Source organism: Pollachius pollachius (assembly GCF_949987615.1).
Source record: "Pollachius pollachius genome assembly, chromosome: 11".
Taxonomy (NCBI): domain Eukaryota; kingdom Metazoa; phylum Chordata; class Actinopteri; order Gadiformes; family Gadidae; genus Pollachius; species Pollachius pollachius.
In genome coordinates, this window is record NC_136944.1 from 17,239,929 (window position 1) to 17,254,504 (window position 14,576).

Genomic DNA, 14,576 nt, shown 5'->3' on the forward strand with positions numbered 1-14,576 from the left:
AAATACTGGCAGCCACATGACAGTGGGGGAGAGAGATAACCAGAGTGAGAGAAAAAGAGAGTGGGAGAGAGAGACGGAGAGAGTAGGAGGAGCAGCCATTGACTGCTTTATTCCAGGCATTTCACCCTATGCTGAAACAGTCGGGAAACATTCTAGAAAATAGTCTGTGTGACCAGGCATGAGTATTGTCTGGCACATAATGCAGACCGTACGTGTACGGGGGTATGTGTCACCGTGACTCACAAAAGAGAAAGGCCTGGTGGCTCTCGCTCGACTCAGTGTTGGAGGGGAAGAGAGAGCGAGTGGGAGAGTGAGCGAGAGTGAGAGAGAGTGAGTAAAGATGCCAATTAGAGGACGGCGTCAAAAGGGGTCCTTTAAATGCTAATGTGTTTGCCTGATGGGACTCTGCAGGCACACGGTGCTCTGGCTTGGGCCTGGGCCGAGGGACCACCGCTTCAGAGTGGCGGTCCACGTGTGTGTGACATCTAGTAGCCACACATTATCGAGGGCACGAGGGCCCGGCCGGTGTTGACTGGACCGTAGGCCATGAAAACGCCCAGAGGAAAAAGGCTATTGTCTCTCTCTTTTCAAATTGGCTCAACCCATCTGGTCAATCTTCCCTAGAAAGCCACTGATAGGAAAGCAAAGGCCTACTTCAAGAGAACAGAGGGGCCAGACTTCCATTATTGATGTGCTGTAAATGATAGAAGAGGCTGAACAGATTGCGTTTCATTTCATGCATTATGCATGTCCGGGCAGACACCCATGGCAGTCTTTGGGTTTCCTACTCTTGCGCAGAGAAAGAGAGGACAGCGAGAAAGAAAAAATGTCTACACCAACTCTTCCACAGCGCCTCTTCTCTCTGCTTTCTAAGCCAAATCACCAGGTTTCAATTGGTGTTTGTACATGCGTCTGCGTGGGTCCGTGAGAGACAGGAAGAAAGATAGACGGTGCGGCTGCAACATGTTATTATGAGGGTGTAAATACACAAGCAAGAGTGCGGTTCGGTAAGACAAGGCTAATTCTAAAAGGATCTTTTACGTTGCACCAAACATATAATCGTGGTGGCCCGCATTCCCACAGCAGCCTGTCAGATTTCACCCCAGGCACCAAAAGCACTGCGCTGGTCTCGGTTTGGTGGGAAATACGATCACTTTTGTGGTTACGCTAAATGATTGAGTTTGTAAACCATTGAAACAAACTTTACAATGTAAAGTGACAAATAGACTAATTCTAAGTGATAAATAGACTAAATTCTAATGCATGTAAAGTTTACATCAATAATATACGAGTCTGTTTATATTTATTTACTATATCAGAATGCTAGAATTGGAATGGTGTCAACTTGTTTATTACATGTATTCCAGAACCTGCCTTTCAAGAGATGGCAAACCGGTATTGTAGCGATATCATTATTTAGCCTGCTAGCAGCCTATCAGATAAAGGTCCCAGCCCATGCCAGCTTGCATTGCTAGATATGACCTTGCAACCCCCACCCCCCTCCAGGACAATGACATCACAACAAAGTAGTATACACACACACAAAAAAAATTAACCGTACATGTTTCAACTATTGTGGTTTCTATACGTGCATCGTAAGCCTGGAACAGCTGAAAGGGGATTGGGTCTTATAAAGAACAGCAGAGATCAAATACAATTACACCCAGAAGGCAGGATGTGATGCCACAGCATTAGTTTCATGTTTGAATATTTGAAAAGGTTAAGGTCATCCACAGTTTCAATGATTCGCCAGCTAGTCTAGACAATTTAATATCTGTACCTTCAATTTATCTGCAATGGGAGACAACCACATAATCAGTAGCCAGACAAATGATATTAATGATGAGCTTGACTTTGTCACATGCTAAATGGAGTTGTTTAGGGCCATATAGTATTTTGCGCCTTCCCGTGTCTATAATTATATTGATTGTATTATAAATGTAATCGTTTCCAAATAGACACTGAACATTGACCCTGGTGAGTCCACTCATGAGACGATTACTTTCCTCTGTAATGAGCACCACGACCAGCAGGTGGTGACTTGTCTCATTACTTTTTCATACTGCGGCTTGAATTGGGTCTTAAACTCATCACTGAAAAATATAACCCAATGCATCTGCAAATTCCCCTTAAAAGCCTCGGCATCCACCCAAATAGGATGTTGCAAGCAACACACACACACATAACAGATTAAACCCCAAACAACAACACACACACACACACACACACACACACACCCAAGGCCATTGTATCAGTTGGTGATTTGATTAGCCTGTGTGTGACAGGACATGCACCACAACAACAACAACAACAACAACGACCGGCCACTGAGCTCCCATCCCCCTGGCAGTCTGGGGAGCGAGAGCAGGCCCCCCCATCTCATCCACAACAACACAGCATGCTGAACAGCATCAGAGCACATAGAGGTCAAAGCAGGGAGGCCCTCGAGGGAAAACTGTCTGGCCTGGCTGGCTTGTCCCGTTTCCCTTTCAGCATGCTGATGGCTGGGAGAAGAGAAAACGATGCAATAAGCAAAAAGACTAATAGAAGCGGCATGGATATTGACAGCGACAGGGGATGCGAGCTCTGTGTGTTTTCTGAACCAATCTGAGAACATGACATCACCCTGTGGACCTCAATGTGGCGTGGTGAAGAAGAGGGTCATTTGTACCCTTGTTATGGCTACATCTGTGTGTGTGTGTGTGTGTGTGTGTGTGTGTGTGTGTGTGTGTGTGTGTGTGTGTGTGTGTGTCACTCTGCGACGGGGGTATTCCCATCCCATTGAGGAGCGACAGCAGACTGGGAAAGAGAGCTCATTATACTATAGTAAACACTCGGCCTTTGCTTGCACACAAAACACACACACCCTCTTTTTTTCAACACAAATCCAGCCAAAGACAGGCGACTTAAATACAGCAACAGTCTACCTATGATTGCACATCGTACGTATGCTACTATACTTATACTTTATTCACCACTTTACTGTATGGTACAATTTGAAGTGGTACAGATACTGTATTGTACAACTTGAAGCGCACAGGGACACTACCTCACTTTTACTACATGTGAAGGATGGCCAGTGCAAGGTGCACCTGGTATCACCTGTGGGTGAAGTCATGGTAGCAGCAGAACGCAGCCCACTTCCAGGCCCCGTACTCTGAATAGGTCTCTTAAACAAAGAATGAGTCACACCTCAGTCCTGCGTAAGCATTGGCAAGCCTGTTGCTAGCGAACAGAAGCACCACCCTTTGGCTCTTATCTATATAAAACCTATCCCCTTCCCAATGTGTGTGTGTGTGTGTGTGTGTGTGTGTGTGTGTGTGTGTGTGTGTGTGTGTGTGTGTGTGTGTGTGTGTGTGTGTGTGTGTGTGTGTGTGTCACTCTTCCTCCAGAGTGGCGTTAAAGGGCTTCATGGAGTCTCCCTCTTGTTTTCATGGCTTTTTTTTCCATCAAAGTTTCAATAGCCCTAGCTTCATGGGCTCAGGCTGCTCATGTTTACGAGGGCAAACATGTGTCAGGTGTGATCGGACTACACGATTTCCACTCAAAATCAATGTGAGCTGCCTGCCCTATTCGGTTAAGAGGAAGCATACATGTGTGTGTGTGTGGGTTTGTCCTTAATGGGTTGGGTCACACACTTGCCTGCCATAGTCTTTTAAAAAATAAAGGAAACCTGCTCAACAAGATGCTCGTGAGAAACATGCCTTGTGACTGCAGGGCGATATTACTCATACTAATGTGTAGGATAGGACGCCTGTACGGGTTGGAGGGGGAAGGATCTGTGTGCATGAAGGCCAGAGGGTTAGTGTTCAGAAGACACAGATGATTGCTGCAAAGTGACTATTGTCAAGGCCTACCATACCATATCCAAACAAAAGGGGAAAAGGAGGTTTGGCAATCATGACTATACATGGCATAAGCACTTATTTAGAGGTAGTATGTGCGCAATGTGACGTCAGGAGACAAGAAAATATTATTAGTCATGTGATTAAAACCCAAAGCACTAGGACATATCCTTAAGGCTAGTTAATGTTTATCCAATTGCTGCAATATTTGCCTTTATTAGGTACGGACTGCCCCTATCTATACAGTCCTACTTTTGCTTTAGAGCTTTAGACCTTGACTTTAAAAACATTATGGGTGTGGCATGCAATCGAAAATATAATTAATATGTCTATTTTGAGGAGAGGCTATAGGGATTGCAGAAAGAAAGATAGCGATCAGATAGTGCATCCAAAATCCTGCGTTGCACACACGGCATGTTGAGGGAAAATGTTTTAGAGGTAAAGTAAGTAGCCAACTCCAGAGGTTGTACGAGCACCACACAAAATATCATACTAAACCGGTCTGTCAGTGGATTTAGGGAGCCTCCAGGTCATAAATTAATTAACTACTATGTTTTTTTTTCCCCTCAGTGTTTCATGTGCGTTAGGCAACAACATAACATCTGCCCTAATGGATAGGCTGGTAAACTGTGACTCTTATACACATTGAATCCGTTGCAACAACGAGAATGAAAACAACCAAACAGCAAGTACAAAGAGATTGTGGTATAGATGAATCATTGATAACCATGCAAAGAGGAAAATATGTCAACAGTCAGCGACACAAACCTGCCAACGAAATTTTCCAAGACAGAGCTTTTCCCGGCACTCTGTCCGCCGACCACAGCGATTTGAGGGAGGTCCAAATTACAACTTTGGCCAATAGTGCTGAAAGCGTCTTGAAGTTTGTTGATCAGGGGGATCAGGTCTTCCATCCCCCGGTTCCCCATGGCTTCGTTTGGTTGGATCAGTCCCTCAACACAAACCGGAGGCTAGCTCGTAAAAGCTAGTCAATGTTAGCTTAGCAGGAAGGTGTTCAGGTTACTATAAAGTGCGGTGTTTCACTCTCTCCAACAGCTCCTACCTCTGTTCCCTCGATGTATTGTAGGCAGTTTGTGATTATTATATATACACATAAAGGTGTCCGTGTTCTTTCAACGGGTTTGCTCGTCAAGTCGGCTAAAATGGATGGAAAACTCGCAAAAACAAAACTTCCTTCTAAATATCGCCATCCGGGATCGGTTGAAACCATACAGATAAAATAAGAAGAGAGTGTGTGCGTGTGCGTTAGCGTGTGTGTGCGCGCGTTAGTGTGTGTGTGTGTGTGTGCGTGTGTGTGTGTGTGTGTGTGTGTGTGTGTGTGTGTGTCTTTGTTAGCACCGCCTACTCGAAACTCAGACAGAACGGGTTCAAAATGGCTCGCCTAGCCGGGAGAGGGCACGAATGTAGGCTGGATATATTTTACAATGAAAAATGATAATGAGCTAAAAGTAGTGATGCGGATTGATTCTGATCCAAATCTCGACTTTAATGAACAACGTTTTCAAATAAAAATAAAAGGCGAAAGCCTGAAAAGCAATTTGTTCTCGTTTATGTAATGTACAGACAGGTGTCAAAAGCATGATAGTGGGCATGGACTAAGATATGTTTGGTTTTCCTTTAAGGACAATATGAATCATTCATTTATTTTTCGCCCTTTTTGCAAGGCCGAAAGTATTTCCTCAATTATTTACTAGCAACAAAGTGGAGACACGCTTTTCTTTATTGAAAAGGAAAGTAATTTCTCCCAGTTCCCAAATTAGCCTTTCCATGCTTGTGCCCACTGTCGAATGTTGTATATACAATTATTTTCCAATTTGAAACATATCTTTACCTCGTTATTCTACCGGGGTTTCAATACAATTATATGTACACTCAGGGTGCGATTTGTGAAAAAACCAGAGGGGGGGATAATTTTGAGAAACATTTTAAAATATTTCAAAATGAAGACGGACCCTGTGTATTTTGGTTGTTAATTATTACGATGTAATGGTGAAAATACTTTGGGTGGGGGGGATAATTTTTATCCCCACCGAGGATAAAAATAATTCAGCAGAGGGTAGGACGTGTAAACCAGAGGGGGGGATAATCCCCACCATCCCCACCGGCAAATCGCACCCTGTGTACACTCATGTTAAAAGTGTACACATAAATGTACACTTTTCTCCCTCTCATTATTATGACTCTACGTTGGCAACCAGAGCCGCCCAGTGGTTGGAGAGAATAGCCTGCCCTGCTGTCGATGAATGAGACACATCCATTGGCTGAGCTCGCTGCCTTTTAAGGGGCGTTTACATAATATTTAAAAAGTACCATGTCAATGGTCAGTTGAAATGTCAATCTCCCTTTGAGACACGTTATTAGCTACATTGGCGATGCAAACTATTCTTCAAATGGCCACTTGGAATGTCAATCACCCAAAGGCTCCGACCCTTTGATGTACGTCATATACCTGTATTGACAATCCAATATGGCTGCGCCCATAGATAGTGCATCAGATGTAGTTGCTTCAAAAACGAGCATGCCTTCATTAAAATCTCTCTCTGTGGTTTCTCCACTTACTTTGCGAATTATCGCAGAATGTCCGGTGACAAAAGCAAGAGCCTGTGATCTTAAATTGCCACACTCTATCGTAAACACGCCAGTTTTCATGCCCGTTGGCACTCAAGGAACTCTAAAAGGTATCACTTCGGATCAATTAGAGGATCTTGGTTGTAAAATATGCCTCGGCAACACATACCATTTAGGTATGAGACCGGTAGGTAAACGCATAACGCACTGGCAAGATTCATAACCTAACAAGAAACATGCAAATTAAAACGCTAATATGGATGATGTAGGCCTAAGCATATGCCATATATTAAACGCACGCACTGTTGTTAATAGGGGCCAGCGTTGATCGAGAAAGCCAATGGTTTGCATGGTTTCATGAACTGGAAGAGGAATCTCCTAACTGTGAGTTGTTAAACCAATGGACTTGTTTGTAACCACTGTAATAACGGCATTGTTTTGTAATAACAGCAATGTTGTAATAGGAGAGCTTATGGAAGATACTACGTATGGTCTGTAACATGAAATTGTGAAATTGCTTGTTACAGGACAGCGGGGGGTTCCAGATGGTGTCTCTTGTTGAACTTTCCGAGGTTACGGAGGAAGGTGTCAAATTTAAATCTCCCTATGATGGCAATGAGATTCTCCTGACGCCAGAGAAATCCATCGAAATACAAAACAGCCTCGGTCAGGGTTTTACTTTTCGTCAAGTCTCCCTATTTTATAACATCAGCGCTGAATGCTTGAAGTGACCTCCTGTGTCTGCCCGTTCAGGATCCGACATCATGATGCAGCTGGACGACGTGGTCAGTAGCACGGTGACTGGTCCTCGTGTGGAGGAAGCCATGCACCGCTCCATACGCTGGCTGGACCGCTGCATAGGGGCGAATCAAAACCCAGAGAAGCAGAACCTGTTTGCCATCATCCAGGGAGGCCTGAGCGCCGACCTGCGCAAGACCTGCCTCGACGGTACGTTTGTTCACTACTAAACGGATACCTTTTCCACCTTTTATTTTTTCCTGAAATTGTAAGGCCTGCCTCAACAGTGCGTTTTACTTTCAACGTCTTTGTAAAAAAACACTGGTACCCTATCTACCTTCCACTTGTTGTGTCCTCACTGACGAGTAGAAATGACCAAGCGGGATGTGCCAGGCTTCGCCATCGGCGGGCTTAGCGGAGGGGAGGAGAAGGACGACTTCTGGAGAATGGTGACCCTCAGCACAGACCACCTGCCCCGACACAAGCCTCGCTACCTCATGGGCGTTGGGTAAGTTGCCCTCTTTTAGTTTGGTTCTGATTCTGGTGCTTATCGGCCTTCCTGTCAACCACTTGCCACTTTACTCAAATGACGCTTGAACCCTATTTATATATCCACAGCCATTTTGCACTAATATTAGATTCACAGTTTGTTATGTAAGGAATTAACCACAAAAGTGTATTCCTCTTATACCAAAGTTACCAACCATCATTAGATATTCTTAAGTTGGCTGTTTTTAGCCAAGTCTACCAAAACGCCATAAACTTGGAACGATGGGGGCATGTGTTGTGGTAAAAACTAAATTGTTGTTGTAAACCACTTAAAAGGCTAGAAGTAGCCTGACTCTTCTTTGGTAGTATAACAAGGGTCTTAACATATAAAATGAGGCATTGATGACTTTGTAAGTGTACAGGTTGTTTATTAAAAAGGACATTTTATACACACAATACCATCAGTAGTTCACCCGTCGACGACATCTTGTTTTTAAGACTCGATAAGTAGATTGACGAACACAGAGCTTGCGTGTTGTTCACGGATGTCACAAGCTCTGTGTTTGATGGTATTGTGTGTATAAAATGTCCTTTTTAATAAACAATCTATACACTTACAAAGTTATCAATGCCTCGTTTTATATGTTAAGACCCTTATTATACTAGCAAAGAAGAGATGGGCTACTTCTAGCCTTTTAAGTGGTTTAAAACGATTCAGTTTTTACCATTACACATGCCCATCGTTCCAAGTTTATAGCGTTTTGGTAGAATCGGCTAAAAACAGCCAACTTAAGAATGCATCTATACGCGCTTTCTTGCTCCCAAACGAACATTCCAACTCGTTATCATAAACATATCCCAGATTCATTTTACACCAGATTTGTCCTTTAAAAGGAAGAGTTATCCTGAAAAATGCCCCATTGGATCTTTATTAACCAATCAGGAATTAACTGTTAACATTTCTGCTGTATTAGTTAAAATAGTTGCCTTGTATCAAATATAGTGGTGAGTTTGCAGCCTGGCATATCTAGTCCCTTTCATAAATATGCATCAGAGTGTGGACAACCCCCCTCTTCGGAGACCTCCACTGGCTCCCTGTAATAGCTCGCATCAGATTCAAGATGATGGTACTGGCATACAAGGCAGTCGATGGAACTGCCCCTGCCTACCTCCAAGCATTAGTAAAGCCACACACCCCAGCTCGATCCCTCCGCTCAAGTACCTCAGCTGGACGTCTGGTACCGCCATCGCTAAGAGCAAGCAAAGGTCGATCAGCAAAGTCACAACTTTTCTCTGTTTTGGGACCTCAGTGGTGGAACGAGCTCCCTACCGATGTCAGGATCGCAGAGTCGCTCACAAGCTTCCGCAAAAGACTCAAAACTCACCTGTTCAGAGACACCTCGACTCTGCATAGAAACCAATGCACAGCCACCATTGAATGTTGTACGTCCTGGCACTTGCACATTGCACTTATTCAAGGTACTTAATTGTGTAGCGTCTACAGTAGCTGCTATCGTTGCTTTACACAGGGAATGGGTTAGCCTAGCGATTGTAATACTTGCACTTGGTTCTATGAACATCTTTACTGTACCGACAGCGATATATTGTTTCACTTCTTATGACAAATGTACTTATTGTAACAAATGCACTTCTTGTAAGTCGCTTTGGATAAAAGCGTCTGCTAAATGCTCTAAATGTAAATGTAAATGTAAATGGCCAAAAATGCCTCTGGACATTGTTTTTGTTCAATTACTCTTGTTCAATTACTGTGCACATGGCTAGAAACTTGTAACCATTGCCATGCGTGTTACATGACCAAGTGACATGTCTCTGTCTTCATTCGCTTTAGTTACGCCGTGGACCTGGTCGTCTGTGTGGCTCTTGGCTGTGATATGTTTGACTGCGTCTTCCCCACCCGTACAGCAGTAAGCATTCACATGCTCAAATTGGGCTGTGGTCTTCAACTATGCTTTCATAATATTTAAATAAGTAATGCAATATCAAGCCAATGAATCCAATGGTTTGAATGATCTTTATGCTACCCCCAGAGGTTTGGCTCAGCGCTGGTGCCATGGGGGTCTCTCCAGGTTAAACAGAAGCAGTATGCAAAGGACTTCCAACCGATTGACCCGGATTGCAAGTGTCCCACCTGCAAGAGGTAAACCGAGGTCAAGCAATAGATCTTAGGGGATTTGTATGAGCTTACTCTATATTGATAAAAACCTTGAACTTGTGCACTCTGCGTTGGTTCCATTATTTATTTTCTCCATTCCTTCCTGATAACCATATAGTTGGGTGCCTTCATAATACCTACATTGTCTCTTTATCCCTTAATCAATAAAGGAGAGAAACAGATTCTGTATTAAACAAAGAAAATTACCTTTTAAGCTATAATTACAGATAGTGAAATCATTCAAGTTTAAATCCAATGTGGGTTTAAATTGAATCCCTGTGGCTTGCAAGCTACATCAGATTTATCTCAGCGGTTCTGAGATGACTTTATGTTGGAATATAAATATAGAGGTTATCTTGAATAAAGAACAACACATTATGTTTGATTGCTTATTTTTTGTGCAAGGTGGTTAGATTGAGTTTGCTTGTGAATTCCCCTTTGTGTTATGTTCCAGACACAGCCGGGCATACCTGCACGCTTTATTCAAGAACGACACGGCCGCTATGCATCATGTCACCATCCACAACATTTCCTACCAGGTTAGTAAGGGTGATGCTATTGTCATGCTGTCAAGTGTTGGATTGTCAGAATATATATATAATGTTATTAGCATGCTTGACCCGGTAAAGCTTGCTCGTTCAAATATGGCCACGGGGTTCAGCTCCCAGTTGCAGCAGCTCCTTTGTTCAGTTTGGAGTAGTGTTAAGGGCAGATTATGGCCCTCCTTGCGTCCACCGCAAGAGCCTGACGTGTGCCTCCCAACAATTCAACCTTGCGTCGAGGCGATCAAGCAGCAAGGGCTGTGATTGGTCCGCTTACTAAAACCCGTTGCAGAACCAAAACAGGGGCACGACTGCGTCAAAGCGTCTGCTTGGTCATTGCGTTGCATCGACGTGGCATAATCAGCCCTTTAGTCCAAGCAGAACTTCTCCCCCCATGTGCCTCAAATGGCAAAGTAAGAACGAAATGTTGGAGACTAGATCGCGGATTCACTCAGCTTTAACTTAAGCTTACTTATCCAACCCATTCGCTCAGGACTCAGTCAACAAGGGATTTAGTCCCGCCGTTCTCTATGAATCTGAATTTGGTTTTTGGAAAACATCGAAATCAATATTAAATTTTTAAGAGAATTAAAGGCAGCGGTGAAGATGAATAAATAATGCATTTCGTAATTAACACAGTTGTCCACTTCAGACGATAATCCCAGTGCTTTTTACATGGTCAATGTAAAATGTCTTTTTTTATTTATAGAGAGAATAATTTAAAAAAAAAAGGTAAATCAACATTAGTTTTACATAGTTATTATGTGCATAATACTATGGAATATGCAAATACACATCCAATATTTGCTTATAATTTACATAAAGATAAACAGATTGAATATTTGAAACGGCAACAGAAACAAAGGCATTTAATGTTACTATGTTTTTTATGTCCCCATAAATAATAGACATTACTCGTCTACAGACTTGTTAACCGATTTTACTCGATTTTCATTGACTTCCTTCCATCTGTTCTTATGCATACTGATGGTTAGTAATTGATTATGTGAAGCCCTGTTGTCTCCTGAATGGATCTCGCTGTGCCTCCTTTTGTAGCTCACCCTGATGCTTTCGGCGAGGCAGAGTATTATCGATGGCCGGTTTCCGGATTTCGTGAAGAAGTTCATGAGGAAAATGTTTCCATCCAGTGACAAGTACCCCAGCTGGGCCGTGGATGCTCTGGCCTCGGTCAACATTACATTGGATCAACACTGACAACGACAACTGTTTTATTTATAGCTAAATATGTACCAATCAATCATACTTTTATATTCTTTTTTTAACGTGTCTTTAATAAACTGCTTTTACATTGTGCTAAACTGGACAGTATTAAATGGAGAAAATAATCTGTCTTGGTTATTACGCATTTTTTGTAGTTACAATTGGCTACAGAGCCTGACCCCTCCCCCGTTCCCCACACAGCACAAACACATGCACACAAGCCTCCCCATTACTTGAACGGCACTTTCAATATATTCCTCTTTTTCACATGTATAAGATACATTAATATTAATTTATTATTACATGCATTGCGACAGGTATTTGTGAATCATGTAAAGTTACCAACGTTTTGCGTTGTTTTGTTGTGTTTACATTAGGCCGGTTAGACAAACCATCTGCTCTTAATCGAGGCTGGATTGTGATCTTGTGACATTGCCACTAGAGGGCAAGGTGGACAAAAAAATTGTAAGACCTTTGTCGAGAAGCTGGTGAAAAGATGCAGCTCAACTTTGTTGTTCCATTGCTGCGATTGTTTTTGTTTTATTATACCCATATGCTTTTTTGGCTCTTCCTAAAATAGCAACATCGATGGGTAAAATGGAATCATTTAAATCGTTTGTTAACAAAGTCTATTGCCTAGGGCTACTTACCAGGATTGGAAGTTGGTTCGATGTCACTGACAGATCAGATTTGCATCAATTCAAACAACAAACAAACGCTCTACATGAGTAAATAGTCAACTAGTTCTCTATTAAAAAAGCACGTGGGTGGTGGTTTGTTTATTTTAAAAATAGGCCCGACTGAAAATCTCTTTATTGGTTTAAAAAGCTAACGTTGTTTATATGAAATTGAGAAGCCAGGGGATTAGCCTAGTGCTTAACATAATTTAGAAAACTGCACAACACCGGTTTAATACTCATGAATATGTCACCAAAAAATAAAAGCTGTGATTAACCTTGTTAGTTCTAATTTAGCTTCTTAAACGTGCAAATGTTGCTGCTAAAAACTGTTGCATATTAAAAAAATTCTATTTTAGTTTCTGCTAAAAGACAAACAACAAACGCTCTCCATAACCATCAAGCCAATACATTAAAGCACCGTGAAAATGTGTTCCCCCACACCTCGATTGGCTGCATCTCCGGTCCTCTCAGTCGCCGCGTGCACGGGGAGAGACCAGAGAATGTTGATGTTCAAAGAGAGACAACCAGTTGCACGCCAGCTGTCACACCAAAAGTCTACCCACGCATTACGGCGGAGCGTCCTCGACCTGTTGCCTCGGAGGGAAAAAGTAGGGTACATCGACAGGAACCAAAAAAGAACATTCGTTTGGGGATGTCATGCATTGTAGTAGCCTGGTGTTCACCTAGGCTACGGTCTCCATAGCAGTGGAAGATAGTTTTTTTTTTTTTTTTAAGGAATTGCTTTATAGTCTCGAGGTGCGGTTTTTGTGTTTTCCTTCAGGTTTTTTTTTTTTTTTGCTCTTTCAACGCCGAAGAAAGGGGACAATGGTTGAGCTGGAGAAGGAGGTGCTGCCGTTGCCGCCTCGGTACCGGTTCCGAGACCTGTTGCTTGGAGACTGGCAATCCGACGATAGGTAAGCATGTGAACTTGGGCTGATCAAACGAATGCACATCTTTACACACTTTGCATCCTCTTTGTGGCGCATACTTCCCTTTCAAGAGCAGCATCATTACCACCACCACCATAATCATCACATTAATGTATTTCCCTGTAAGGTACATTTTATGTTATAGGCGTATTGTACTAGGAAAAAAGGGAGCAGCGTGTCTTGGTGTGGATTGTAGGCTACGTGAGTGTCAGCGGCTCAGCAGCTCACACACCCATGTAGCAACAGGTAGTTCGCTCGCGCGCGCATCTTACCCAATATCAGCCTGGGTGGTTTGTTGTTGTGGCCGCGCGTGCGGACACGACCATCAGAGTATAAAAGCATTCCAGGGGAAAACTATTGCGTTACCGAGACAGATAACTTTTTAAAGAGAAGGTGAGTCTCCTTGTGAAATTAAATGAAGGAAAGGAGCCTATGGTAATTTGTGGACCTAATATTTGGAAGGAATATGGGAGATACATGGTGGGGCAGATCCATCAGTGCAGGCCTGTAGGCCTAACTTGGAGGTATAGGACAAATACGTTTTGGCTTAATAAACAAACAAAAAAGAAGCGATTAAAAAAGGCCTACGTACAAAGACAGTAGAGGAACACATTGGTAGACCTATGCATGTAGCACAATACCTCCATAGGTTAGGAACAACCTGTGTGGATTAAATGGCATAATAATTATGGGCCAAAGGGTCTTCATTTAACCCACCGGATGGGATAGGCAAATATAGGCTGCGTCAAATCCACTAGTTATCGAGCTGACAATTTTTCCGCTTTAAAGTGAGGGATGTGTTATTAATGGATGACCAATGAGTTTGCATATCCGATTATTGGATTTGGTTCTCTAATGGAAAAACGTATTCCCCATTTCACGGCTGGTCTACCTTGTTGCTAAGTGAGAAATGAGGCCCGACGTACTTGCTGGGGGTGCTGAGTGGGTGTTTCGAATCCGATAATTGGGATAAACATCGCCATTAAAAACCCTTCGCTATATATTTGACGTGACAATTGCATTTAGGGTGCAACATTATCAAGCCTGACCTCGGGTAAAACATGACTGAAAAGACCACCGCAGTTTACATTAAACAGAAGAGTCTACCCCCCTGGGAGCATTATATCACTTGATCTGCAGAAGGAAGAGTAACAACCAAATTAATTTGCATAATGTCTGCGATCAAATCCCGGTAATCCATGTCATCCGTTCAATAATGGAAAGAGGCTGATGAGGCGTTGTTTATGCATGGATCTATTTTGAGTTCTGAGATGAGGAGGACCTCACTGCTGCGTGGCTTGGGGGGGGGGGGGGGGGGGGGTTGAGTATAGGCTCAACAGATGCTCCGTTGCGCTCCGCTTACCTGCTGC

The 14,576-nt window shown here is 43.0% G+C and overlaps 3 protein-coding genes across 7 annotated transcripts in view; 2 read left to right on the top strand and 1 right to left on the bottom strand.

Annotated features, from left to right (window-relative positions):
• Positions 1–5,067, bottom strand: part of dnm2a (dynamin 2a) — a 31,168-nt gene extending 26,101 nt beyond the window's left edge. For all 5 annotated transcript variants that reach the window (XM_079746462.1, XM_079746460.1, XM_079746463.1 and 2 more), the window contains exon 1: positions 4,614–5,067. In XM_079746462.1, the coding sequence (XP_079602588.1) occupies positions 4,614–4,774 (161 nt within the window). In that variant the 5' untranslated portion in view covers positions 4,775–5,067. The remainder of the gene's footprint in view (positions 1–4,613) is intronic.
• Positions 5,068–6,402: 1,335 nt separating this feature from the next.
• qtrt1 (queuine tRNA-ribosyltransferase 1) lies at positions 6,403–11,665 on the top strand. The gene is made up of 9 exons (XM_079746453.1): positions 6,403–6,621; positions 6,750–6,818; positions 6,962–7,100; positions 7,188–7,382; positions 7,542–7,680; positions 9,511–9,586; positions 9,710–9,819; positions 10,289–10,373; positions 11,433–11,665. The coding sequence occupies exons 1-9, from the start codon at positions 6,514–6,516 to the stop codon at positions 11,589–11,591; spliced, it is 1,080 nt and encodes a 359-aa protein (XP_079602579.1). The 5' UTR covers positions 6,403–6,513; the 3' UTR covers positions 11,592–11,665.
• A 1,437-nt stretch (positions 11,666–13,102) lies between these two features.
• Positions 13,103–14,576, top strand: part of kcnt2b (potassium sodium-activated channel subfamily T member 2b) — a gene marked incomplete at its 5' end in the record, with an annotated part of 47,143 nt that continues 45,669 nt past the window's right edge. The window contains 1 exon segment of the mRNA XM_079746163.1: positions 13,103–13,191. Coding sequence (XP_079602289.1) covers positions 13,103–13,191 — 89 coding nt within the window.